At 47.6% G+C, this 10,141-nt stretch overlaps 1 protein-coding gene across 1 annotated transcript; it reads left to right on the top strand.

Moving 5' to 3' along the window:
* Positions 1-172: 172 nt before the first annotated feature.
* On the top strand, positions 173-9,520 carry tdrd1 (tudor domain containing 1). The gene is made up of 26 exons (XM_047033019.1): positions 173-250; positions 887-1,058; positions 1,140-1,168; positions 1,372-1,426; positions 1,561-1,678; positions 2,106-2,166; positions 2,391-2,477; positions 2,803-2,982; positions 3,243-3,386; positions 3,739-3,907; positions 4,047-4,127; positions 4,342-4,509; positions 4,712-4,822; positions 5,040-5,210; positions 5,449-5,808; positions 5,961-6,068; positions 6,604-6,771; positions 6,901-7,236; positions 7,323-7,436; positions 7,541-7,657; positions 7,766-7,933; positions 8,060-8,473; positions 8,754-8,822; positions 9,065-9,099; positions 9,206-9,308; positions 9,479-9,520. Exons 2-25 carry the CDS (start codon positions 905-907, stop codon positions 9,263-9,265), a joined length of 3,477 nt encoding a protein of 1,158 aa, XP_046888975.1. The 5' UTR covers positions 173-250; positions 887-904; the 3' UTR covers positions 9,266-9,308; positions 9,479-9,520.
* The last annotated feature ends 621 nt before the right edge of the window (positions 9,521-10,141 follow it).

Raw genomic sequence — 10,141 nt, 5'->3', positions numbered from 1 at the left:
AGAATATTTACATTACAACAACCTAAATGTAACATACAGCACTGACAAAAGACAAAATAACTTCATTTCATTTTCGATTCCATTTGGATCCATCTTTATTTCAAAATGATAAACCCAAATAGGCAATTTCCTAGTTTAACGCACGTGCACTACACGGTGGGCATCGAAGTCTGTGAACCCGTGTTCATAATCATGACACTACATTCAACTCACTGAAACTCAAAGCGCAACACGTGGGTGGTTTTGAAAGGTAAAATGTCCACGTTTTATTGCTTCGTTTGTAAATAGAACAATGTATTCATAGCAATAACCGTAAAATGCACAGCAGGGAGGGTTACTAGTTTTTAGGAGGCCTATCTTAAAAGTGTTTTCATAAAACAAAACATTGGTCTATAGCTAGCTGTTTTTAGCCAACATTTAGCGTTAATTGAATGTTGCTAACGTGACTTGAGGTAGCCTGGTCAAGTAGCTCCAACATTATCAGCTAGCTTCACAAAACGATTTAGCTAGCTAGCCTATACGCACCAACCAAACGGATAGCTTTGTATGTGTCACAACATGCCTACCATAACTGGGCCTATTATGCACTTAATTCCAACTGGGCTGTGGAAGGAGACATAGGTGGCACTACGTTTTTAATGAACAAAAAAAAACTAAACTGTGATAGCAGCTGTCGCAAACTGGAAACGGCCTGGAACAAGTGCACAGTCAGAACAGTGCTAGCCGATGTTGTAGTTAGTTAAGTGCAATGAAAACGTAGGCGTAGATGACCCGTGGTGGTGATTGCATGTGTCTTGCAGCTATGACATTGCTGGCTAGCTGTCTCCTGCTGTACAAACATACATGTTTGAGATGTTGATATTATCTTTCAATTCGTATCCTTCAGTTAACAAGCCATATCGTCATGAAACGCACGTGTCTCCTAACAATGGTGATGCCCAACATGCCACTGAGGAGGCCTTCCACCAGCCCGGGCGATGCCCCGGTCTCTCCCAAGACTTTCACCCCGTCCATCGGAACACCAGAGCGGCCTCTAGTGACTTTGAACGGTGACGGAGGTACTCAAAATGTTTTTTTTGTGCCAGTTGTAATGTTTTTCTTTCATGATAAATTAACAGCATTAAAAAAATGTGTTCCAGGTGGCGCCGAATCTATTGTTCGTTCTTTGGTATGTATATAAATTACATAATTGTGTGACCTGTCTAAACTACCATTATTATCTTATTAGTAATAATAATAAATATAAATTAAAAAAGCTTTCTGGTGAAAGGCAGTGGGTTGGGGGATTTCTTATCAGCCTGCCTGCTCACTATTGGGTAGATGAAATGTACACAAATATGGAAAAAAACAAGTGCCATGTGTTTTGCTCAGAGTGATTCCTTGCCACCCATGACTGTGAAATTGTGCAACTACTGCAGTCAGCAAGGTCAGTTGTCCGTCTTGACATTTCCAGCGATCGGGTTCATACTTCTATTCTTTTGATTCTATAATGAACATTTCTGTCGTATAAACTTTTCACCATTTGATTCATGTCTACTACGTGATCTATGCTGATTTAAGGAAACCTTCTCTGTACACGCTGCAAGAGAACCTGGTACTGCTCATTGGCATGTCAGAAAGCCAACTGGAACGCTCACAGACACTTGTGCATGCCAAGTACCCCAGAAAGCCCTACAAGGTAGACTTGAGTCCTCCCAGAGTGGAGACATCATTCAAGCCCACTTTATACTACTCCGTTTTCACGGAGATGGACACAGGGAACGCCCTCTCTGAGCCCCTCGGAGAATTTGTCGTGCACCTCCTGATTTTCCTGACTATCGTCCGAATTTTACAGATACCCCTTGGCCTTGATTGGTCCGCTACCGAATTGTTTTAAGCACCCACAGCCTTCGGAGTACATTCAGTCATTTAGCAGATGCTCTTATCCAGAGCGACTTACGGAGTACTATAAATTCAAGAGTTAATCGAATCCGTCCGAATCCGTTTGTCTGTCCGTGTCGGAGTAGTATAAAGCTAGCTATAGCCACACAATACATTACTGTATGGATAAACCCTTACAGAAGCTCTCCAGTTTAACAATTTATCTTTCAATTGTTTATAAAAAGTGAACCAAAAGAAACTCCACTGTCACCAGTAGGAAATGGATCCAACACATTAAACTCAAAGGTATCATTACTTTTTATGTTGTAAAATACTTTATTTGTGAAGTGTAAAATATACACAGTTCAGGCAAATACCCAAGCATTACCAATTGTAATGGTTGCATCTATAAGACATTTGTATTTCTAGTTCAAACAAAATGCCCCATGGCACCTTATTGCTGATATGGCTGCAGCGATGAGACCTTTATCCATTCCAGCTGATGACCTTTTGTGTTCTGACCTTTTCAGGTGAACCACTGTGATGTGGCTGGTCCCCGGAGAGTCTACCTCCAGAATCTTCACAAGAACAACCTTAGCAAAGGAGCTGAAGTACAGGTTTGGAATTATGCCCATTTCTCATCCCAGGAGGACAGGTTATAAGTGCGTGCGTGCTCCAGGTTAGGGTCGGATATTGAAAAACCCAACCATTTAGCACCAACCAAAGGGCATATCGAATATCAAATGTTTTCAATCTCAAAAGTACTAGAGTACAGAACCAAAAATTACATTGTCACAATGCAATGATTTATGGTGTTCACTAATCATTTTGATCAAAGTTGTTGACCTGCAATCTTGTGAGGATTTCATGATTAAAATGATCGTGGAAGGCATTGTATTAAAAGTATCTGAAATCTTCAAACAACATCCAACACGATTCCAGGCAACCGTGGTGGAGCTCCAAAGCCCTGGCAGGTTTTTCATCCACGTGCAGAGCCCTGAGACCACGGAGTCTCTTAAAACCATTTCTGCAGAACTACAGAAGTCCAGCGTCAGTTCTCTGAGGTCCACCTATGTGCCTGATCAAAGAGAGGTCTGCGCTGTCAAATTCTCCCTGGATCAGGTGAGCTGTCCAGTCAATTGTCGCCGCCCATTCCAAACACTGGCCCTCCTGTCAGCCTGACATCCATACAGAGGAGCACAAACTGAAGAATGATTCTCAAGTGAACAGTTTTAATGTCATGTTTTCAGTCTTTCATGTGTTTTATGCTGTTTATGAGCCCCTAATCTAAGACAATCTTCTATCATGATGTGATGGACAATAGAGTTGTTAGTATTGAATTGAAAGAACTGAACTGCATGTCTGCCGTCCTGTCTTTACAGAACTGGTACAGAGGGATGGTCCAGTCTGTGGCTTCAGACCAGAAGACTGCCAGTATTCTCTATATTGACTTTGGCAACGAGGAAAATGTGACAATGGACATGATTAAGCCCCTGGCTGCTGGCCTGGGGCTCATGCCTCCTTGTGTGAGTTGTAGAATTTTAAACAGGAAGAACTTTGTATGTTAAAGTTTTATTTTTATGTAGACAAATTTCCCATTATGGAAATAATACTTTTTGTGTAGATCAGTGCAGTAATTCTACCCTCTTGAACTAGCTTATGACGGTAAACATTTCTCCGATTGAACAAAACTTGCCTTATTGTACAGCCAATCTTTAGTTTCAGCTTTCTACAAATCTCTACTAAACAATATATGTAGTGAATGCAATTATAAAAACTCGTAGTAGCTCCCCACATGAAATGGGCCCAGGTGCTATGTCACCTCAGGCCCCAGATGTTTCTTTGACATGTTGTGACTCCCAGATTCCCCTGTGTCAGGCTGTGGAGTGCCGCGTGGCAGGGATCGAGCCGGTGACGGACAGCTGGACGGAGGAGTGTAGCATAGCAGTGAAGCAGCTGGTCGCAGGGAAGAGCCTCACGGTGACTGTGGTGGATGTCCAGGAGAGCGGCCGCCTCCACTCTGTGGACGTCTTACTGTCGCCTATTGGTAATGTCTGACCATGGCCAAGCTCATTCCTGGGCATGTTGCTAAAGCCAGTTAAGCAGTTAGAAGTTGTGCTCCCACCTCCTGTGTATCGCTGACTCGTCTTTGAGCTCCTTTTCTCCTAAATCCATCCACATCACAGGCAAGAATCTCAGTACCTTACTCGTGGCCCAAGGATATGCGGCGAAGGTGACCACCAAGCAGTGCTCTGAACAGGACATTGGTGAGGAAACTTCCTTCATCAGCCTGTAGCCGGTTATCACAAGAGTTGAATTCAACTGACAATGATAACTAAAGGGCGCATTTCAATATTTTGGTCACTCTTGTTTTTGTTGAACAGATGATATGCTCTTGTAGCATACTTTTACTCTGTATTCCTCTACATCCCTAAGCTTTGTATCATATCAAGTGAAGGTTTTATAACTCTGATACTCCAGTGAGTGCTTCCCTGGAGAACTTCCGGAGCCAGTCGGGCGGTAAGAATGAGAACACGGATGCCCGGTCCCCCGACCCGCTGACCCAGGGGCTGGGAGACTCCTTCACTGCTGTGGTCACTCACCTGCAGTCCCCTGACGACATCATCTGTCAGAAGCTGGAGAACGCCAGTAAGTGACACCCACCTGCCAGGCCTGCTGAAAGGTTTTTCCTATCAACACTAGGTTGTATGGTTTCCAACTGGGAGCCATTGGTCCAGAAATATCTCAAGTGATCTTAATATAGAGCGGCCTGTGGAGAGCGCTGCCTCCAGATGGTCCCAGTGGTTGGAGCAGTCCTGGTGTGTGTGTGTGTGTTTTTTTTTATGTGCAGGTGTGATCCAGGAGCTGCAACTGAAGCTGAGGGAACGCTGCAGTCAGGCTCCTCCAGCCAGTGCCAACTTCAGACCAGCCCCTGGCACCGTCTGCTGTGCCCTGTTCTCAGGTACCAGCTCATTCTCCAGTCACAGTCTCACTTTTACACACACACACGATCGACACACAATCATTTTTTTAAACAGAAATGCAGAACATGTAGCATCGCCAGCGACAAACGACGCAGGGCAAAACTGCTTCAATCCTAACACAGGGCTGGCTTCTGTCATTTGCCTAAAACTTGGCATGTGTCAGTGTCGACATGTCATGCGCCTGTCTCTCTGCAGAGGACAACCAGTGGTACAGAGCCACCGTGCTGGCCTACTCGTCCGAGGAGCGAGTGTGTGTGGGGTACATTGACTTTGGCAACTCCGAGGAGGTGGACCTGGGGCGCCTGCTGCCCCTGAGCCCGGAGCTGCTGGTTCTGCCCATGCAAGCCATCCCCTGCGCCCTGGCCGGTAAGATGCCAGGTCCTGGAGTTGGCTCTTAATATCCAGCTGCATGGCCTGATATGTTTTTCGAAGGGTCTAACAACCACAGGCAATGGGGAAAGCTGTACACTTGTTTAGATGTGGTCCTCAAGCGTAAAATAGTCAACATGGGAGGTTTGGCAGCACAAACGGGATAGGGTCTCTTTAACCTGGAAGGTGAAAGGCTGTCGTTTTGAACATGGACCCTGTCCCTGCCGCCCTCCAGGCGTGCATCCCGTGGCCGAGGCCTGGTCCGAGGACTGCGTCCAGATGCTGCGGCGCACCGTGTGCAACCGCTTCCTGCGCGTGGAGATCCTGGGAGAGAGCGAGGGCAGGGCGCTGGTCACCATGGTGGACGAGACCAGTGACCCCCAAGCCAACGTGGCCGAGGTGCTGGTCGCCACCGGCTACGCCCTGCCTGCTGACCCCAGCCCCCCCCGGGACGTGGCGCCTGAGGCCCCCCCCGCAATGGAGGCCCTGGAGTGGTCCTGTGTGGAGCTTCCCTGCGAGGGCCAGAAGGTGGCGCTGTTGGTCAGCGTGATAGAGACCCCGGGAGAATTCTACTGCAACGTCTACAACACTAAAGGTACAGCCGTTCAGATCTGTGAAATAAACCATGTTCCATCCATGCATGTTAGGCTGAATTTGCAATGAAGCAGTTATTAAATGAGTAATGTGAATTAGAAAAATATTTCTAAACTTTCTATGTATCTAGTACATGTTTGTGTTCTTGTTCAGAGTTTCAGGTTCTCGCTGAGCTGAGGTTGGAATTGACCCAATACTGTGAGGCAAACCACACCCCCTTCACGCCTACTGTGGGAGAGCCTTGCTGCGCCATGTTCTCTGGTAACACCACAAACCTGACCATGCTGCATGTTCTCTGGTAACACCACACACCTGACCATGCTGCATGTTCTCTGGTAACACCACACACCTGACCATGCTGCATGTTCTCTGGTAACACCACACACCTGACCATGCTGCATGTTCTCTGGTAACACCACACACCTGACCATGCTGCATGTTCTCTGGTAACACCACACACCTGACCATGCTGCATGTTCTCTGGTAACACCACACACCTGACCATGCTGCATGTTCTCTGGTAACACCACACACCTGACCATGCTGCATGTTCTCTGGTAACACCACACACCTGACCATGCTGCATGTTCTCTGGTAACACCACACACCTGACCATGCTGCATGTTCTCTGGTAACACCACACACCTGACCATGCTGCATGTTCTCTGGTAACACCACACACCTGACCATGCTGCATGTTCTCTGGCTAAAGCTCTCTCACCCAAGCTACCACAAGCTACAAATCAACATATGAAGAAATCCTCTGTACACCTCCCCTCTCTCTCTCCCTCTGCAGGAGACAGTGTGTGGTACCGAGGTATGGTGCAGGAGGTGTTTGAGGGCAAGGCCAGAGTCTTCTTTGTGGACTACGGCAACTCCAGCGAGGTGGAGTGGCCCCGTCTCCGAGCCATCACGCCACACCTCCTCAGACATCCCTTCCAGGCCATCCGCTGTTACCTCGCAGGTACAGTGAGCGCGTGCATTAGGATTTCACGCAAGGGTTTACTGTGGCAAAAAAATGTAACGTTTTTTCACAGAATACTTACAAAACATTTCTAACTGGAATGAAATCTCGACGTGTGTGTCGTTCCAGGTGTGGAGCCCCCGGGCTTCCAGTGGAGCAGCGAGTCTCTCAGACGGTTCCAGGACCTGTGCATCGGCCACCAGCTGCTGGGCCGAGTCCTCTCCATCACGGAGCAGGGCTACGGCATCGAGCTGGAGAGCGGCGGGCAGAACGTCAGGGCCACCCTTTTCTCTGAACAGCTGGCCAGAGTGTCCAGTCAGCAGCTCACACCAGCTTCAAAAGAGACCACGGCTAGCACCGGCCCACCCACAGCCGTGCCCACCAATCAGAAGAAACATCACACGGAGATGCCCAAACTGGCCATTCAGAAGGAGGCTCCTGCTCAGGTTCTGATGCCAAAGGAAGGTTCGTGATTGGCCAGACAAAATCATTTGTATGTGGTTTAAAAATAATAATGAAAAGTTGGTCAACATTTGTATTTTTTCAAGCAGCTTCATTCCCTGTGGACTGGAGAACCGAGGAGTTACCCAGCATGGAGACCTTCCAGCCCCGCATTGCAGCTGTGGTCAGCCCTAGTCTGTTCTATCTGTTCAACCCCAACCAGGGTGAGGAGGCCACACATACACGCACAACCCCCCCCCCCCAACCATCACGCTGTGTGGCGCGTCAGTCCTGGTCAGACGTGTGTTTTCTCTCGTTTGTTTCCCAGTGGACCGGGAGCTGCTGCAACAGGTGATGAGGGACCTGACTGTCTACTGCAGCAGCCAGGCCTCCCCCAGCCAGGGCAGACCTCCCCCTGGAGCTGCCTGCTGCGCCCAGTTCTCTGGTCAGCACTCCAGTCCCCACCTGCTCACATGGCTGCTCTTACCTGTGACGCGTGACCCTCCGTACATCTCCGCTGTTACCTTTTGGGAATAATGCTCTCCCCCTGCAGCAGATAAGAGCTGGTACAGAGCGGTGGTGCTGGAGACCCGGGACACGGAGGCCACGGTGCTCTATGCAGACTACGGCAACGCTGAGACGGTGGCCCTCTCCTGCATCCTGCCCATCCCCAAAGAGCTGCTGCAGCTGCCCTTCCAGATCTGCCGCTGTGCCCTCCAGGGTAGGACAGACTCTGCCCCCTCCATCCACCTGTGGGACCTCTCGTCTTTTTGGACGTCTGTTTTGAGTTGTGCGGTATTTCCGACTGCAGTCTCAAACCGTCTTCTTCCCCCACACACCACCACAGGTAGGGAGAACTTTCCTGTGGTGTGGCCGGCGGAGGTCCTGGAGCTGTTCCGAGTCCTGCTGTCCGACGGCGTCCTGGCCTCCAAGCAGACCTACGATGGACGCTGCAACCTGCTGTCGGTCACCCTGAGCAACGAGCACGGCCAGGGCCACCTCAACAGCATGATCCTGGAGGGCCTGCAGAGCACCAAGGCTCAAGCCAAGACCGCCTCACCCAAACCACACCACACCCTGACCGCCACAACCACGCACAAACCAGATCAAATCACGCCCACACCGAAACCGCACCCAGCCCCGACCGCTACAACCACCCAGAACGCAGCTGGCAACATGGAGACCACCGCTGTCGTCTTGGAGACCCCAGGGCCGAGACACAGTGGGGAGAGTGTTAAGCCTGCTGCAGCTCCAGTCAATGGTAGGGGATTCAGACGGGGGGGGGGGGGGGGTAGCAGTGAATTCAGCTATGAATTTACACAGTAAGTGGTTCTTCCATGTCATATTGGATGTCATTGAGCGGTGACAGGGATTCATTAGGCTCATTTAAGCTGATATTTCATCCAGAGGATTTTCTACCAACGCTGCCCAAGCAGATGGTACACTTGGCTGCTTAGAAGCCAATTAAGGCTCATTTTAAAAGCGACTATGATTGATGGTCTCCATCGAAGAACATGTTGACTCTTGACCTGTGTTTCCAGAACATACCAGACAAGTGAAGCGTGAACCCAAGGACCTGCAGAGTGCCACTTGTTCAAAGAGCACCAACGGTATAGTCTCTTTCTCACTTCTGTACTTTGCCTTGTCGCTCTGCATGAACAATCTGAAAAGTCTTCATTGTTGAGTAAGCCTGTCTGCAGAGACATGGCAGATATGCTGCTCGTTGGCCAGGAACACAAGTAGCACTCGATGAACCTAGTGGTTGACCTGTTTTGGTCCTCTAGGAGTAGAGTATTTACAACTTGCTTGATTTTGTTAAATTGACTCAATGATATGTTATACATCCTTTCAGGATCACCATGCTGCTGTCTTCAATTAAAGACACAGGTGAGAACAATCTCCAGTATTCATTTCTGTATGGAAGATTCATAGTAAACCCTCAGCTTGTGTGTTTTTGTTAACAGTTGCAGTGTTTGGTTTTGTCTTTCCCCAGATTGATAACCTTGAAGGGCTGATTCTGTCTCTAATGAAGCAGTTGGGACTGCCCAACTGAAGTCCATTACTCTGCCCTCAACTGTGGCAAAATCAGGATGAATGTAGAATACATTTGGATATTCTGTTAATATTGTTTACAACTAAAGCAAGTTTAGTTTCAATGTTGTTGTGAATGTTCCATTGAGATTTATCATTGTTAGTTATTTACATTATGAATGTAAAATGTTGCCCTTCAGTTTAAAATGACACATTTAAATTTTTTGTTTTAAAGTGACAACCTCAATGATCTGCCTTGGATGTCCCTCCGTAAGAGCAGCAGATCTGGTTCTACATGGGACTACAGTGTGGCGTTTGGAAAGCCAGCTGTTTTGTGTTCAGACTGTTTGGTTTTGTCAGTTACAATTGGTCAGTTACAATTACTCCTTTCCTCATTTACTGTTCCAATTATATTTCTGTCTTAAATTGTAGGTTTTTAAATTAAAGTTCATTTGTGATATGTACTACAGTGTATCGCCTTAATTGTCTTCCATTGCAATAGTGTATCGTGTTAGTTTTAAATAGCTGGGGGAGGTGGTCTGGACGTAAACGTTTGTGATCAGGTTCTGTGCTTTCTTGATGTGGTTGGAGATGGGGCTAGAGTTAGACATGCCAATACACACGCCTTACACATGGACACACCTGCACATACCAACAGTCCAACACACTGACCTAGTTTCACTGACCTATCTTAAACTCCACACACTTCCCAAGTTCTACAACCTTCAGACCCCATTGGCACTTTAATTTTAAGTACAGCACAATACTCTAAATACTACCTCTAAATATGGTGCACTACTGTGTACATTAGTATACCACTAAAACAATTTACTGACTTATAGTTTGAATCTTCAACACCACTAGCTAGCTGGAATATTTGCACCTAATCTATAGAGCA

Source organism: Hypomesus transpacificus, chromosome 13 (genome assembly GCF_021917145.1).
Source record: "Hypomesus transpacificus isolate Combined female chromosome 13, fHypTra1, whole genome shotgun sequence".
Lineage (NCBI taxonomy): Eukaryota > Metazoa > Chordata > Actinopteri > Osmeriformes > Osmeridae > Hypomesus > Hypomesus transpacificus.
The sequence above is the reverse complement of the archived record's forward strand: the minus strand, read 5'-3'. Positions and strand labels throughout refer to the sequence as shown.

Excerpts from the sequence above, each read along its gene's own strand:
- tdrd1 (XM_047033019.1), top strand. The coding sequence starts at position 905 with ATGAAACGCACGTGTCTCCTAACAATGGTGATGCCCAACATGCCACTG. Across the intron at positions 6,772-6,900 it reads CATCCGCTGTTACCTCGCAG|GTGTGGAGCCCCCGGGCTTC; the intron begins GTACAGTGAGCG and ends GTGTCGTTCCAG. Across the intron at positions 8,474-8,753 it reads TGCTGCAGCTCCAGTCAATG|AACATACCAGACAAGTGAAG; the intron begins GTAGGGGATTCA and ends CTGTGTTTCCAG.